The sequence below is a fragment of the Esox lucius genome, chromosome 3, assembly GCF_011004845.1.
Source record: "Esox lucius isolate fEsoLuc1 chromosome 3, fEsoLuc1.pri, whole genome shotgun sequence".
NCBI classification, from domain to species: domain Eukaryota; kingdom Metazoa; phylum Chordata; class Actinopteri; order Esociformes; family Esocidae; genus Esox; species Esox lucius.
Window position 1 is genome coordinate 29959182 of NC_047571.1, and position 17464 is coordinate 29976645.

The 17464-nt window shown below is 47.2% G+C and overlaps 1 protein-coding gene across 1 annotated transcript; it reads left to right on the plus strand.

Moving 5' to 3' along the window:
• The first annotated feature begins 1626 nt into the window (after positions 1-1626).
• Positions 1627-17219, plus strand: cfap57 (cilia and flagella associated protein 57). Its single transcript, XM_010894700.3, has 22 exons — positions 1627-2052; positions 2280-2593; positions 2944-3203; positions 3641-3827; positions 4600-4752; positions 5269-5408; positions 5903-6068; positions 6415-6528; positions 6683-6895; positions 7490-7663; positions 8006-8167; positions 8533-8688; positions 9381-9474; positions 9909-10099; positions 10414-10587; positions 10691-10849; positions 11487-11630; positions 12777-12893; positions 15180-15314; positions 15653-15796; positions 16192-16321; positions 16596-17219. Exons 1-22 carry the CDS (start codon positions 1896-1898, stop codon positions 16784-16786), a joined length of 3675 nt encoding a protein of 1224 aa, XP_010893002.1. The 5' UTR covers positions 1627-1895; the 3' UTR covers positions 16787-17219.
• Positions 17220-17464: the final 245 nt, after the last annotated feature.

The window sequence follows — 17464 nt, forward strand, 5'->3', positions numbered from 1 at the left end:
TTGTGACTCAGACGACGGTCAGACCAGTCAAACACTTCAAATTCCTTTGTATGACATTGACTCTTAGAAAGTGCAGAAAATCTAAATTAAATCACTGTCACACCAAGGCCAAAAAATAAGGACTTTTCACTAGTTGGAGAAAGAATGAAGATGACGAATACATTGCCAATGCCTACCTATGAGTTAGGAAGAAACTTTTAAAATTAACAAAACATTTCCTGATCTTGTAGTTGTAGTTTCTCCCAGAATCAATTCATTAAATAATGAATTGAGCCTAATTCAGAAAAGCATTTTACATTACATCTACCTTCAATACTGTGAGAAAATAAAGAAATATGAAACCGCCATATTTCTCAGACTTCAAATAGAGCTGGTGGGTGGATAAGTCAATTAACAACAAAACCGAAATCAATGTGTTCATGAATATTAATACAGATGTATGTATTTCCCACAGCACTTTTCAATCGACCATTTTGATTTAGTCCAATAAAATGGATGAAAGTGTTATGAAGAGGGACTTGTAGATATATTTATCTAGAGATTGTCCATTCTTGCAAACATTCGAGTGCCGCTTTAGGCACTTTGTGTTTGTGCGTGTGTGTCGGTGTGTATATGTATGTGTATATGTATGTATGTATGTGTTGACCAATTAGATTAACGGAAATTGCAGGTTCAATGGACACAACCTTATGTGGCCCTTAGAATGAAAATAATATGCAATTGTACAAATTTTAGACAGAAAATGTTTTAGCTCTAAATCCCTACTGACATTCAATTAATGTAAAAATAAATGTGATTAAAAAAATATTACATTTTGTTTGGTGAAGTACAGCCGATACCAATGACTGTCTGAGCTTCCTATGGCCATTTTACTCAGGGTTAAGAAAATCCATTAGGGTTAATTAACATTAATTGTATAGTAAAGGCTTCGCCTGGCAGTTAGTGTTGTGATTGCGAGACCCGGTTCGATTCCGGCTTGAGGACTAGGGTCTCGCGGAGGGCGATGCAATTAACGAGCACCACGCGGGTTTGGGGGGAGGGGGGGGGGTACTAATGGTTGCGGGGGGAAGCAGTTCATGGCCGGGGAAAGCATTCATTCTGGCACGTAAATACGCGTCTCTACATTTCCTGGATAACCCGACCAGTGTCAATAATCAGATCGGCTTCAGATGTGTTTAGATGGTTACTTAAGACACACTCCTTACAGCAACTGGTGATGTCACTAGGAATATTCCTAATGTTAAAATTATGTGTCGAAGGTTTCGCAATGAGATGAGCAGAAAGCTGAAAGAATCAAGCACAATTATTATTTTTTTTGTCTCAAGCATGACATCCAACACATCACAAGTAGAAAGTAGTTTTAATTTAAATAAACATTGAACAAATATTGACAAATCTTCCAATGAGCCACCGGAAGGCTGAACTTGCGTACTTCAGCCTTTGCGTACTCTAACCTACGCGGTTGCGAATTCTAGTCGGATATGACAGAAACGCCAATTCACTCGCATTTTTGAGAATGTTCAGTATTTTGGCGACACCTAGTGGTCCAGTTCTGCGTGACATCCCCTGTGGTTACTATGGTATCGTTCAGGCTTCATGTATCCTTGGTAACCACATACACACCGGACGAACTCTCGACAAACACGACGCAAGAAAACGACTAACTTTTAGAAAGATGCAGGTCCATAAACGTTCCCACCGTGGATAACTTGGGAGCTACTCATTTATCGCTATTAAGTTTCAAGTACGGATCACGTCAGTGACAATGGACGCGAGTGGGTGGCTCTGAATTTTTAAGCATTTAATGTTAGCTTTGCGAGAAACTTGTTCGGTGCGTTTTGCCTTACAGTACAGACAGGCTTAAAGTTGGTTCAAATATAACGTACAACTGAAGTATGTCTTCGATTGTAGCCCAGTCTCACTACATCTTTGGTTTGCGCACTGGAGTGATCAATAATCTTTGCTACTTCGATGAGCAGACTGTCATCTTTCCATGTGGAAATAACTGTGTGCGCTACAACATTGACCAGAGATGGCAGAGGTTCATTCCAGGTACTGTAATTGCTCCCAAGTTACAACACTAAACAGTCCCTGGTAGCTAGCTTTGTTATATTCCATATTATATTCTCGTGTACACGTAATATAGTAAAAACCCCTGCGTTTACTGTAGCTAGCTTGCCAGGTTAAATTAACGTTTACAAAGACTGACAAATACCTCACCACGAATACGTGCGTCCTGTTACAGTCTTTAGTAATGCCCTAACGTGTGTTCCGCGTAGGCACAGAGAAAAGCCAGGGCATGCTGGCTCTGGCCATCAGCACCAACCGCCGCTACCTGGCCGTGTCGGAGCGCGGTGAGAAGGGCACCATCACTGTGTTCGACCTACAGCACGAGCAGAGCCGGAAGAGGAAGGTGCTGAGCGGGGGGGACGTCTCGGTGTTGGAGTTCGTGTGTATGGCCTTCTCGCCCGACTCCAAGTACCTGATCGGGCAGGCGGGAGCCCCTGACTGGACCCTGTTCTACTGGATGTGGGAGAAGCAGAAGGTCATGGCCTCTGTCAGGACAACAGGCCCCACCAACCCCATCAGCCAGGTGGGTGAGGTATACAAGTCAGGGAAGAGAGGGCAGGTCTGGGAACAGGACATTTGAGGTAGGCCCCATGTTTATTCAGTATGGGGTTTTATCTTGGCCAGGGCTCACTTGTCAAAGAGCTTAGTCTCTGTATTATCTATCTACTTAAATAAAAGATAAACAAAAACAATAAAATGAAAAAGTGGCATAATGGGGAACTGTGTGCATTTCTTATGGGTATGTTTGAGACGATCACACTGTCAATGTGCTCACATGTACACACACATACACACAAGCACACAATGAACATAATGGAACTACATTACGGACCCTCAATCTCATCACCTCCGCCCCCTGTTGTTATCTCCCAGGTCAGCTTCAACCCTCAGGACAACACCCAGGTCTGCGTGAGCGGCAGTGGTGTTTTCAAGCTCTTCCGCTACACGGAGGGCGTCCTGAAGCAGTCCAACATTCTCAAGACGGAGTCCCAGAACATACTGTGCCACGCCTGGCTGTCGGAGGAGCGCATCCTGGCCGGGACCGAGACGGGTCGGCTGCTGGCGTTTGAGTCAGGTGACCTGCGCTGGGAGATGAGCGTCACCTCCAGGCCCGCCGCGCCGGAGCGGGACAGGTCAGACGGGAGGCGACGTGACCAATCAAACGGTCGATCGATTAATCAGTCAGTCAAGCAAGTCATGTGTTCATGGAATTACACCAGTTGTTCCCACATAGGGCTTAATCAGTCAGAATCAGGAAGAGTTTTATTTGCCAAGGAAGTTTCAGAACGAACTAGGAATTTGTTCTGGTCCGCTGGGGCACCAGTTTATACAAAATAAATAAAAACAAATAAGAATAGTGACCCCAGCACATTCATTAACCTGCCCAGGATATGCTCTTTTAATCATATTTTAGTTTTAGATGCATTTTACCAAACCACCTATATTATTCATAGTTATTTTGGCACTATTTTGGTTTGGCAAAGTGTTACGCAGTTGATCAGACTGTCTTCTCCTAGTCAAAAAAAAGAAATGTAGTGCGTGCCTAACGTCTGTCCCTGTCACGGCCCAGACAACTGGACGGGAGGAAGCCAGAGGGGTCCGAAGCAGAGGGGTCAGCCGCACAGGTCCGCGCGCCCAGGGTGACAGCCATCACGGCCTACTCCAAGGGCTTTGTCTGCTCGGCCGGCCCGGGGACCGTGTGTCTCTTTGAGAAGACTGAGGAGAAGGACAACTACAGGAAGACAAGGGAGATAAAGGTAAGGGCCAGGCGACACTGACATGGGAGATATAACAGGACGTCCTAATTACGGAGCATAGCTGAATTCTTTGATGGGGTTACATGAATCAATATAAATGGGAGAAAGCTGGTGGCTACTGAAGCTCCTCTAATGCACTGAAGAACAATTCTCCTTTTATAAATGAGTTCCAGACATTTCAAGGAGAAGAAGAATACATTATCGGGTAACAGTTCTTATTTGTCAGAACTTCCATGAGACACGTGTTTTCCACAGCCTTGTCGAGCCCCAGAACTGTCTCCTGGGACGTTCACTCCCTACAGGAGGGGCTAAAGCGCAAAGATCAACAACCGCTAGTAATAAGAAAACAAGAATGTAGTAAACTATCAGGATAATGACTTCTCTCCTCAATAAAGTACACCTTCATCTTTGTTTGAATATATTCTGAGAGACGGGCACAGTTATCTTTAAGATAAGGTAGACTAATGGCTTTCAGGAAGAACAATCAAAGCCACTAGACACAGATCATAATGTGTAAATATAATATGTAATTGGTACAATATGAAATCGTAACATAATGTGACTGACTGTAATTCTGCCACAATTCTCCCACAATTTAATATACAAAACAGGACGTGTTAATGATGGTCTGAATTCATTTGAAATGTGCATTTGCATTTATTTACAACAGTATGTACACCATTAATATGCGCATTATGTTAATGCATCTGTGTGAGGTTACATGCATGCATATGTGTGTGTGTGTGCATATGTGTGTGTGTGTGTGTGTTAGATTCCAGTGGACCCGTGCAGCAATGAGCCCAGCCAGGCAGCGCAGCAGGAGATAGTAACCCTGTGTGTTAGCCCCTCAGAAGAGACGCTGGTCACCAGCACCGATAAGGGACAGCTCTACTGCATCACCCTGTCCTCCGCTGAGATGAGCAAGGTGAGGAGCTGGTTGTCATGGCCAGGATTATGTCCAGGTTTGGTTTAGCCTAGATCATGGTCACGTTTTCATGCCTTCAGCAGGATCAGGTCCAGGTTTGGTTTAGCATAGATCATGCTCATGTTTGGATTAGGTCCAGGTTAGGTCCAGGTTAGGTCCAGAATAGGTCCAGGTTAGGTCCAGGTTAGGTCCAGGTTAGGTCCAGAATAGGTCCAGGTTAGGTCCAGGTTAGGTCCAGAATAGGTCCAGGTTAGGTCCAGGTTAGGTCCAGGTTAGGTCATGTCCTATATGGTAGTTGAGAGCCCTATATTGAATGGAGAGGACACTGGGCTCCCTATTTTTACCACAGCACCTCCCCTCCACTACTCCCTCCCCACGTGCCGTGCACTTTTGCACTCTTTCCGTGACTTAATTGAGTCGGTGTTCACACCTTCTGCAGAACAGTAGAGAATTGGCTCACACACGTAGAAGCGTGTTGAGGTCTGTTACACCTCCATTAACCCTCCACTCCACCAGGGGGAGGAAGCCCACTTTGAGTTCCTGTCCCACTCCTTCCACTCCAACTCCATCACGGGCCTGTCCACCTGCATTCGTAAGCCCCTGGTGGCGACCTGCTCCCTGGACCACTCTGTACGCGTCTGGAACTTCGACACCAAGTAGGAGTTCATCCAATTGCTTTTCTCCGGGGGGAAAACAAAATACCGTAATTGGAATGTCAGTTCACTGTGTGAATTCACCTTATTGAAAGGAAAGGCCAACGGTTTTTAAATTTTTCAATCTATTGTCTCTAGAGTAGATATAAATAGATTTATTTATCTGTGGGACAAATTCTAACTTAAGAAATCTACATCCAGTTGTTACAAATTTTACTGTAAATTGCCCTTTAAGGTTCCAAAACATGATTCACAATAAATTGATTTACAGCAGAAATGACTTCCATCTACTGGCGCGTTGCCATCAACAACAGCTTAATGTTGAAATTGCATGATGTTTAAGTTAAAAAACGACAGTATGTTTTTGACGTTAGTTCTAAATCTGTATTAACTTTAATATAATGCCAGTTTATTTAATCCTAATGCCAGTGTCTTTAATCCTAATGCCAGTGTTGTATGAACGCTAATAGAAATATATTTTCTCCGGCCTGCGTCAGTGTTCTTGAGCTGTACAAGGAGTTCCAGGAGGAGGCCTACAGTGTTTCCCTGCACCCCTCTGGCCTCTTCATCCTGGTGGGCTTCTCGGACAAACTGCGCCTCATGAACCTGCTCATCGATGATGTCAGGTCCTTCAAGGAGTTCACTGTGCGGGGCTGCCGAGAGGTGGGGGAAGGGTGTGTGTGTGTGTGTGTGTGTGTGGGTGTGTGTGTGTGTGTGTGGGTGTGTGTGTGTGGGTGTGTGTGTGTGTGTGTTTTGAAGGGTTTTGGGGGGCTGTGTGAGGAAGAACTAAGGGGGTTCAGGGATGTTGGGTTAGGGTTGGGCATAGTGAGTGTTTGAGGGTAGGGGTTTGGTTCATTTGTCTGTGTGTGTATTACAAGCACTCCCTGTGAAATTAAACTTGAGTGTTGACCAAATTAATATTATAAATGATTAAATAATAATAAATGAATGATGTTATTGTGGCACGAAGAGACGGTAAAAAACAAAAGCAATTTATTTTTCTCCTTAGTGTGCGTTCAGCTATGGCGGGCACATGTTTGCAGCTGTCAACGGAAACGTCATCCACATCTACTCCACAACAACGTTTGAGAACCTTATGAACCTGAAAGGTCACAACGGAAAGGTAGCTGTGCCGGCGGCTGTTATGCCAGGAGAACAGAAGCGCTGAGTGTGTCGTACTGTAACTCCGATCCACACGACGGCTGCAGAATGAACATGTTACGAAAAAGGTTATCACGTGGGGGAAAAAGGGGTGAGATTGTTTCTTTGTTCGCCAGGTGCGGTCTGTCGTGTGGAGCGCTGACGACAGTCGCCTGGTGTCGTGCGGGATGGATGGCGCGGTGTACGAGTGGAACACCCTGAACAGCAAGCGTGAGTCGGAGAGTGTTCTGAAGTCATGCAGCTACACGGGCGTTGCCATCTCGTCAGACGGCAAGTCCATCTTTGCCGTGGGAACTGACCGCACCCTGAAGGAGATCCAGGATTGTCAGGTGGGACGGAGGTTATGGTCTTGTGCTGGAATGACTGTAACTGGGTTACAGGGAAAAGAAAAATGTTTGGTTAATCAAGTCCCAGCTTTCTCTCATTGAGCCTTGGAACTACACCTCTGGAAAAAATTAAGAGACCACTGCACCTTTGTCTTTCCTTTCCAAAAAAGTTTTCAGTGAGGAACAGGAGGGTTAAAATTAAAAGACTACTGCAAATTAATCGCTTCTGTTCCTCACTCAAAACTTTCCTTTTCAACATTTTTGGAAAGGAAAGAAAAAGGTGCAGTGGTCTCTTAATTTTTCCCCGGAGCTGTATGTATAGGTTGGCTAACATTATATCCAGGATATTACTAGGGTATATGGACCGCCTAATGCTTCAGTTTAAATGAAGCGGACCCCATTGTCGCTATCCATCAGTGTTACAACCTCCTCCCAGTGCCATGGCATGATGCTGAGTCAGCTAATAGTATCAACGGTCATACATTAGACCACATCTTCGCTTCAACTCGGCTCAATGAAACATAGATATTTGTCGATGACTGTATTTTTTTAATGACACTGTGGCTTGTTTCTGACATGGTCCTCAACTGTGTGCAGATCCTTAGGGAGGTGGCAGCCGATGATGTGGCCTACACCAGCATCGCTGTGTCGCGCTCGGGCAGGGTGCTCTTCGCTGGGACCGCCATCGGGACCGTCCGGGCCATCAAGTACCCCCTATCCATCCAGAAAGACTGGATCGAGTACCAGGCCCACGCTGGGGCTGTAACCAAGGTGGGTGTGTGGTGGCGTAACTGTGGGATTCTGTTTGTACTGTTGCATCAAATTTGACAAAGCAGGCGTCAGACCAAGCAAGGACTTTCTCGCTTTACAAGTTAAAAAAACAGTCAAATCAACACACAGTGTTTTTCAGCTTTCATCTTTTGACGTTCATCACCCTTTTGTTTCTGTTCACATCTTCCTAATCCTTTCATCCATCATGTAGAAGAAAGAACAGACAAAAACAATAAATATTGTATTGTTCCGGACAAAACCTCCGATTGGATACCGACCTTCGCCGGTCTTTTTCCGTTTTGTACCTGAGAAACGTGGCCCTGTTCTGCTGTTCCCACTCAGATGGTGATCACGTTTGACGACCAATTCCTGCTGACAGTGTCTGAGGACGGCTGTCTGCTCGTCTGGAAGATCATTGACAAGGAAGGCCGGGGTTTGAAGAGGGACAAGGACGTCACGTACGCCGAGGAGATCCTCATCACCAAGTCAGACCTGGAAGAGAAGGTACTGGCCACGACCGACCAGCTGTCTCCGATGGAGATGTACGGAAGAGACAACTGGGAAAACATTTTCTAAACCATGTTTTGTTTTACGTCTGATTTTTCTTGTGGCTTCCCATGATTTGAGTTCCATGCAGTTTGTAGGTTTACATACAGTGTTGTCTTCATGTTCGGTATGTGGTTGCTCCTCTCTGACCCCGCCCTAAATTTTCAAATTTTGCAGCAACTTAGTGAATTGTGAATGGAAACTTTCTGCAGTTTTACACACACACACACACACACACTTTGCCGTGGCTTCGATATTCTGGCGTGGGAGCAGCTCTTTCAATTTGACTGAATACAGGTTGAGCACCTCCTCTGCTGTCACAGAACCAGGTCATGTTGGAGCTGAAGACGCGCGTGGAGGAACTGAAGATGGAGAACGAGTATCAGCTACGCCTGAAGGACATGAACCACAACGAGAAGATCAAGGAGCTGTCTGAGAAGTTCATGCAGCAGATGGAGTCCCTGAAGACCAAGTACCAGGTAGCACTTGCCCAGTGTTTCATTGACGCCTGACATGCGTGTGCGTGCTCCCGCGTGCTCCCGTGCATGCTCCCGTGCATGCTCCTGTGCATGCTCCCGTGTGTGCACAAACCATCAACTACATCCCCATAAATTTGGTTTCCAATCAAATATTGGTTTCTTATGAGCATCTAGCCAGACAAAATACAGCTGCACGCTGGGAGACACAAATTGCTCCAAAGTGCGTTATACTTTTTTGCTTTGTTATTCAAGTAACTTGTTAAAGATGATTCACTACTCGCAGACAAACGAGACTATTTACTGAAGTTTCACCTTTTTAATGGTCTTATGCATAAAATACGTAAAGCAAACCACACAGTAAAGTTCTTACATGAAGGTTCCTGTTCAAAAGTTGAATGACGAAGAAAATATGTAAAATTCTGTACTTTGTTGGACTAAATATAACCTTAAAACTGTTTAAACTGTATGTCAACAGTTAACAGCCTGTTTTTTGAGAAAACCTTCTTTCAGGGTCCAGGAACATTGCTTGTGCAAATATAGACATTATAGACAACTGAGGTTCCCCGTTTCATTGGAACCAATGGAAAAGTCTCTGAGTTATCAACCCCACCTATCTAGCAGTCCAGGAAGGTTACAGCAAATACTTTTCTCAAACAGTTTTTGAACCCAGGTCTGATCTGTTGTGCCCATAGGTCCTGAATACTGAGAAGGAGAAGCAGGAGTTGGCCCACCAGGCGTCAATGGGAGAGCTTGTGGAGAAGCACTTCAAAGAACAGCAAGATTTAGGTAAGAGAATTTTGAAAAATGAAGTAAATTGAAAACACTTGAGTGCCATTTTCTGAAAGAAAAATTAGACAAAACATATTCTGAGGGTTGTTCTTGTAAAGCATTTTAAAACCACTTGAGTCTTCACATTTCTTTTGTCAGTTTATTATTAATTCTCACAGACACTATAAAATAACAGCAACAGTTCCAATAGGGAAGGAAAACAGAGCAACAGCCCCATCAACTCCCTCAGAATCCGTACGGCAGGACCTGAATGTAAACCCTTGAGAGACGTCTGTTATTCTGTCATTTAGCTCTCATCCACAATGCCTTACGAACAGTGAATTGCAATTACAGACAGCCAGATGAAACAAAACCACGCTGCTCAGCAGCAGTAAGCGCACATTGCTCAGTGTGGTAGCCCTCAGCCAAGTCCGTCGTCTCGTTCCCTCCAGAGTCGACTGGCAATCAGAAGCTAATGCTGGAGTACCAGAAGTACCAGGAGCTGCAGCTGAAGTGCCAGCGCATGCAGGAGGGCCACGACGGGCAGCTGCAGGCCCTCGAGGAGACCAGGGAGCAGGCTTTGCAGGACATCACCCTCTTCTACCAGGCCCAGCTCCAGGAGAAGACGCACCTGCTGAGCCATGTGAGTTGGGGGGGGGAGTGGAACTGGGGGCAGGGCACGAGGGAGGGCTTGGGGGCGGGGTGACTTTGGGTGTCTAGGGGACAACTGAGGACGAGGTACAGTAGGACAGCTGTCTGTCTTCAGCTGTCATGGGGCAGTTTGTAAATGTGAAGAGGAACATTCAGCGGTAGGCTATGGCAAATACCAAACAGAACTGACTTGTGGCTTCTTCAAGTTCCACATGAGGAGGCCGGAAAGACCGAAATGAGTGAGTTCAGTCCCTCTTTAAGAGTATCTTAGTTTTGATAGTGTGTGTGTGTGTGTGTGTGTGTCAGTGTCAGGACGAGTCCAGGCAGCAGGTCAGGGAGTTTGACGAGACCAAGAAGCAGATGGAGGAAGACTGGGACCGGGAGGTCCACAACATCCGCATCAAGTATGAGAGGAAACTACGGGAAGAGAAGGAGGTCAGCCTGCGTCTCAAGGGAGAGACGGGGGTCATGAAGAAGAAGGTGGGTTTCAACTCTAGAATATGTGGGCAACTTCGCCGGTCATCGAAACATGTCATCCCGTCATCCCGTCTCACCTGGTCCGTTCCTCTCTCTGGCCTGGCAGTTCAGCAGCCTGCAGAGGGAGATAGACGAGCGCAACATGGAGATTGACAAGCTGAGGGTGGAGCTGCAGAAGCTTCAGGGCTTCATCAAGGCCCTGGAGAAGGACATTATGGATCTGAAGAAGGAGTCCAAGGAGAGGGATGAGACCATCCAGGACAAGGTGGGTGACAGGCAGATGTAGCCAGGCGTGATTGGGTGGGTACGGGTGCTGAAACACTGGACTAGGGCAGTGTTAGAGAATGACATGGAAATTACATGTTGGGCTTTAACGAGATCCAGGAAATGACATTGTGGGCCTGAATGAGATCCAGGAAATAACATGTTACAGGAACGAGATCCAGGAAATGACATTGTGGGCCTGAATGAGATCCAGGAAATAACATGTTACAGGAACGAGATCCAGAAAATTACATGTTGGGCCTGAACAAGATCCAGGAAATGACATGTTGGGCCTGAACGAGATCCAGGAAATGACATGTTGAGTCTGAATGGGATACAGGAAATGACACGTTGAGTCTGAATGGGATACAGGAAATGACACGTTGAGTCTGAATGGGATTCAGGAAATTTAACATATACTATAGTGTTTTGGTTTTCGGCTTGAGATATTGTTTGAATGGTTTGCTGCATTAAAGATGACCTATGATCCGTGTACGGTTGACTATTGGCTTTTTGCGAATTGTAATCTGGAACATGTTGGGAATGTTGCAAAGCATTATGGGTATTGTAGTACATGCAGTTGCATGGAGTAAGAATTACACAGCTATTTCTTGAAAAAGACTTTTACCCCTTTGCAGGAGAAGAGAATCTATGATCTGAAAAAGAAGAACCAGGAGCTGGAGAAGTTTAAGTTTGTCCTGGACTACAAGATCAAAGAGCTGAAGAAACAGATCGAGCCCCGGGAGAACGATATCAAGGAAATGAAAGAGCAGATCCTCGAGGTGAGTCACGCAGACAGATTGGTCCATCTCAAGTCCTCTTACCGGTCGCCCGTTGCCCCGTTGGCAGAGGATGGTGCTTGCAAGGGCAGGTAGCAAGTTCAGTACCCGGGACAACCTGTACAATAAATGTATTTGCGCATTTCTGTACGTCACCTTGGATGAAAGCATCTCTGGCATTTCTTATTATAATATGCTGGCATATATTTCCTATACAATATACATATTTTTATTATGTTAGAATTATTTGGCACAGCTCAATCCTCCTACATTTTCTCTATCATTGAACTTGTTTATCTGGCCAAGAGGTCCACAATCACAGCTCATTGAGACTGATTACCCGGTCCACTTTATGTCTGCAACACCACCCCACACTTCAGTTGAAGTCACACTCTCCTCAGAGAAATGGCCTCTCCAATCATTCAGTAACACAGTATCACGCGTGAGGGCAATATCAAAGCCATTTCATTTAGCACTGATTGGAACTGTCTGACTGATCTGTCCGTGTGTGTTGCGTGATCTGTCCGTGTGTGTTGCGTGATCTGTCCGTGTGTGTTGTGTGATCTGTCCGTGTGTGTTGTCTGATCTGTCCGTGTGTGTTGTGTGATCTGTCCGTGTGTGTTTCTGATCTGTCCGTGTGTGTTGTGTGATCTGTCCGTGTGTGTTTCTGATCTGTCCGTGTGTGTTGTGTGATCTGTCCGTGTGTGTGGTCTGATCTGTCCGTGTGTGTTTCTGATCTGTCCGTGTGTGTTTCTGATCTGTCCGTGTGTGTTTCTGATCTGTCTGTGTGTGTTGCGTGATCTGTCCGTGTGTGTTTCTGATCTGTCCGTGTGTGTTGTGTGATCTGTCCGTGTGTGTTGTGTGATCTGTCCGTGTGTGTTGTGTGATCTGTCCGTGTGTGTTGTCTGATCTGTCCGTGTGTGTTGTCTGATCTGTCCGTGTGTGTGGTCTGATCTGTCCGTGTGTGTTGTGTGATCTGTCCGTGTGTGTTGTGTGATCTGTCCGTGTGTGTTGTCTGATCTGTCCGTGTGTGTTGTCTGATCTGTCCGTGTGTGTTGTCTGATCTGTCCGTGTGTGTTTCTGATCTGTCCGTGTGTGTTTCTGATCTGTCCGTGTGTGTTTCTGATCTGTCTGTGTGTGTTGTCACAGATGGAGGGAGAGCTGGACCGGTTCCACAAGAAAAACACCCAGCTGGAGCTAAACACCGCTGAGCTAAAGCTGAAACTGAAAGCCACGGACAAGGAGATGCACAAGGAGATGCAGAGGGTGAGAGGGATGGGGGAGAGGGTGGGAGGGAGAGAGTGGGAGGGAGAGGGCGGGAGATTCTATAAGCCCCTGCAGTGCCTTATTGCTATTGTAAATCGGTTATCAATGTAATTGCAACGGGTACAAATGGATTTTGTCTGTGAACCTGTGAAATTAAGTCTATATGTTCATCTTTAATAGTTTTTGTTTGTTTTATAGTTTGTTATTTTAAAGGGATACAATTTCTAAAAGCTTACTTGCAGGTTCCCTCATGATAATGCAACCATAGAAATAATCAAATTGTAATGAATGCGGTGTGTTGCGGGAGCAAGGAACCAGGTGCAGGCAGAGGTAGTCGGTGTGGGTCTTTTTAATTTAAACAAAAGTAACACAGAGCACAAACAAAACACTATGAAAGAAAAGGGCTGACTAAAGCAGCAAAACGAATGCAGGTAACGGGTATACGGTACTTGCATTCGCCAGCAAACAACAATAACAATGATCCACGCTGTGGGGAGCAGAGGGGAAACATTTAAACACTTACAAACGAGTAGATAGGGACCTGGTGTGCACGATTAAGACATGTGACAAAACAAGCCCGGGATGTGTTCGTATGTGTTGGGAACTGAGGGGGTATGGAACAGTGGTGCTGCTGCTCACCGTACCATGACAGTAGCACCCCGGCACAAGGGAGAGGGGGCAGGGCAGCACAGAACCCCCACCGGCACAAACCCGCAGAGGGGGCGGAACAGCCGAGACTAACCAGGGCGGCGGAGCCGTCGGGACATGCTGGGGAGGCGGAACCAGCGGAGGACCAGGAGCCGGCAGAGGATCAGGATCCGGGAGAGCCGGAAGAGGGTCAGTAGCCGGCAGAGCCGACGGGGCAGCCGAGCCAGTGGAGGGCGCTGTGGCGCGGAGGGTCGGTAGCCGCCTGAGCCGACGGAGGGTCGGTAGCCGCCTGAGCCGACGGAGGGTCGGTAGCCGCCTGAGCCGACGGAGGGTCGGTAGCCGCCTGAGCCGACGGAGGGTCGGTAGCCGCCTGAGCCGACGGAGGGTCGGTAGCCGCCTGAGCCGACGGAGGGTCGGTAGCCGCCTGAGCCGACGGAGGGTCGGTAGCCGCCTGAGCCGACGGGGCGGCCGGACCAGGAGAGGGCAGTGGCGGCCAGACTTCGGCAGGCGGCGGCGACCAGACCCCGGCAAGCTCAGGCAGTGCAGGCCACTCCTCTTCGGGCTCAGGCGGCAGAGGCCACTCCTCCTCAGGCTCAGGCGGCAGAGGCCACTCCTCCTCAGGCTCAGGCGGCAGAGGCCACTCCTCCTCAGGAGGGGACCACGGACCGGGCGTTGGGCACCTCGCCCTCCTCTTCCTCCGGCCTCCCCTCCTGCGTCTCGTCCTTCCTGCATCCTGCAGGAGCCCTTTAACTAGCTCCTCCTGTTCCTGAGTGAGGGGCTTTACCACCCCCCATTGGTCCATGCCCCACAGTGACCCCCCAAACTCTTCTTGGGGCAACTCCCAGCCTTGCTCCTCAAGGGGATCCTCCTCCACTCTCCCGTACACCGTCTCCTCGTCGTCAGAGGAGAGGGAGTCAGACCCCCAATCACCCCTCCAGGTATAAACCCTCTCTGGAGGGACCGCCTGCTGGTTCCGGTTTAGGTGGATCATTCTGTAATGAATGCGGTGTGTTGCAGGAGCAAGGACCCAGGTGCAGGCAGAGGTAGTCGGTGTGGGTCTTTTTAATTTAAACAAAAGTAACACTGAGCACAAACAAAACACTATGAAAGAAAAGGGCTGACTAAAGCAGCAAAACGAATGCAGGTAACGGGTATACGGCACTTGCATTCGCCAGCAAATAACAATGATCCACACTGTGGGGAGCAGAGGGGAAACATTTAAACACTTACAAACGAGTAGATAGGGACCTGGTGTGCACGATTAAGACATGTGACAAAACAAGTCCGGGATGTGTTCGTATGTGTTGGGAACTGAGGGGGTATGGAACAGTGGCGCTGCTGCTCACCGTACCATGACACAAATATGAGAACACTAATAAAAAATGGCATTACTAATGGAAGATGAGATTACTAATAGAAGATGAGAATACTAATAGAAGAAAAGATTACTTATGGAAGATGAGATTACTTATAGAAAATGAGATTACTGATAGAAGATGAGATTACTTGTCATAGGAAGGTTCTGTATTCTAATTCGTTGCATAGAAATGCCCCAAAAAGATAGAAAAGAAGTGCAGTCATTCAAATAAAAAAGATTATTAGAGGAGCCTTCATCGTGGTCTCTGGTTCTCCATCCAGGTCAAGGACTTGGAGGCCTTTGTTCGCAGGTTCAAGTCAGACCTACACAACTGTGTGGGCTTCATGCAGGAGCCCAAACAACTCAAGGACGGCATCCGTGAGCTATACGACCGCTACGTCCAGCAGAGTGACGTGGTGAGATGAGTGGACACACACACACACACACCACGTACAAAGACAAGTGCTGCTCCAGAAGCTGGCTCACAGAAACCCTTAACACAGATTGGTTGGATGCGTTGAGATGACGTGTTTGGATGAATGGGCACTCCACATTAATTACATACACGCGCTGCCACAATGAACACTTGTGTTTGAGTGTTTTCTTTTCCTGTACATTTATGTAGAAACATTCTGCTCTTAATCCTTTTTTAATTTGTAAAGCACAGTGGGAAACATTTTCTTGCGAGATGTGCTATATAGAGGAAATTAAGTTTGATGAGTGTGTTTGTGTTTGTGTGTGTGTGTGTGTTGAGGTGGACATTGTGGGTGTGGATGCAGATATCCAGAGGGAGTACAGCCGCCAGAGGGAACACCTTGAGAAGAACGTGGCGTCCCTGAAGAGGAAGCTGGCCAAAGACAGCGAGGTCCACCGCACACAGAAGGTCAAGATCATGAAGGTGGGCGAGAAAGACTGCATTTGAAAAGCCTTTGTGCCAACCAGACATTGGACCTGGCCGCCGGGGTTGTGTTGAATATGGTACCGTGAAGCAAACCATCCCTTCTTCTCAAGGTTTTCGGCCTGTCCATTTTCCGTTTCCATTTCGCGATTATGTTTCTTGCCTCAACGGACCCACTCCTCAGCAGGTTCGGGAGAGTGTAAAAGCCGTCACATCTCACCAAGCCAATTTGGTTCTTGTCACACTCCCAAAGAGAGTTTTCAACCAGACAATGAAGAAATCCCACATTCAGTTTGACAACAGAAAATGTAGTCTCATTCTCGATTTGCACTTCACATTCCACAAATTTAATTCCAATGGTTTTTTTTGTGGATCCAAATGTTGGTCTTTTCCAGGAGAACGTGTCTCTGATAAAGGAGATCAATGAGCTGAGGCAGGAGTTGCGCCTGGTGAGAGCTCAGGTCCATGACTACGAGAGCCAAGCGGGCGTCAACAAGAGGAAACAGAGCTCCTCGGACCTTAAAGGTGACCGGACATAGAAATATGAATGAATAGAACATCCCCATTCAAGTCAGTGATGTCATAATGGTATTCACTCTTTTTCTATGCTTCACTCACAAAAGTATCTCACAAAAAAAGGGGAAAACAGTTCAAGCTGACAAGATTGATGTGTCTGTGCTTATTTCTTTGTCCAGATGAAAACTAAAAACATGGAAAAACACTGCCTGGTGCCTGCAACCTCTCTGTCTTTCTGTGGCGTTAACAACCTTTGCCCTTTGTGACCCTTATGTTGCCGTAGTGCTGGCTTCCGTGAGGACGCAGGGGGCGGGCCAGGTGGCCAGGCTGAACTTCGAGGAGGAGGCGGAGCGCATCATAGAGCTGCAGCGCCGGGAGATCCAGAGACTGAGGCTGGAGATCCAGAGCCAGGGCCAGATCCACTCCCTGCAGACGTCCTCCTCCACCACCAGGCTGCCCACTCTGACCGCCTGATGCTGGGGGCGCGGAGAGGAGACGCAGGGTAAAACACTACCAGTGTTCTTTGAAACAGTCGAGCGGAGTTTGACTGAGCTTGCCTGGCAAAATTGGAGAACAACACACCCGCGTGCCAATGTAGCCCTGCAGACAGGACCAGTCAAACTCGGAGACAAATGATTCCAATTGAAATCCAGGTGTGATTGGGACTCTGAGTGGAGTCGGTTAGAGTGTCGCTGTGGCCCCCCCGGGGCTGTGGATGGGCCGGGTACCCAAGTCCTCTATGAAGGGGAAAGCGGTGGCCACATAGGCCGCTTCCAGATCTGGGCTGATTTGCATGACCGTAACCACAGGAGTTGGCAACACAGCACAGAAAGATCCGGAACCAGGCTAGAAGTCACCTGATTGGGCAATGACGAGATGTTGGTGTAATGGGTTGTGTTATGCTGTAAATAAAGAGTCTAAAATATTCCTAAAATGTGTGTTTTATTTTCGTTGTAATGTTCTGGGGGTAGAATTGACCTGGGATTATTACAGTGCATCTTTGGAAGGAGATGGGAGGGGCCGTTCAAAGCCATTCAAGTCGCGAGGTCAAATTTGCATGAACAACCTACCTGTGAAACGCCCCCAGAATTCAGTCTGTTCTGGTCCCGGGTCTGACCCGGCAGTAAATAAGCAGGCAAAACCTGAAACTGG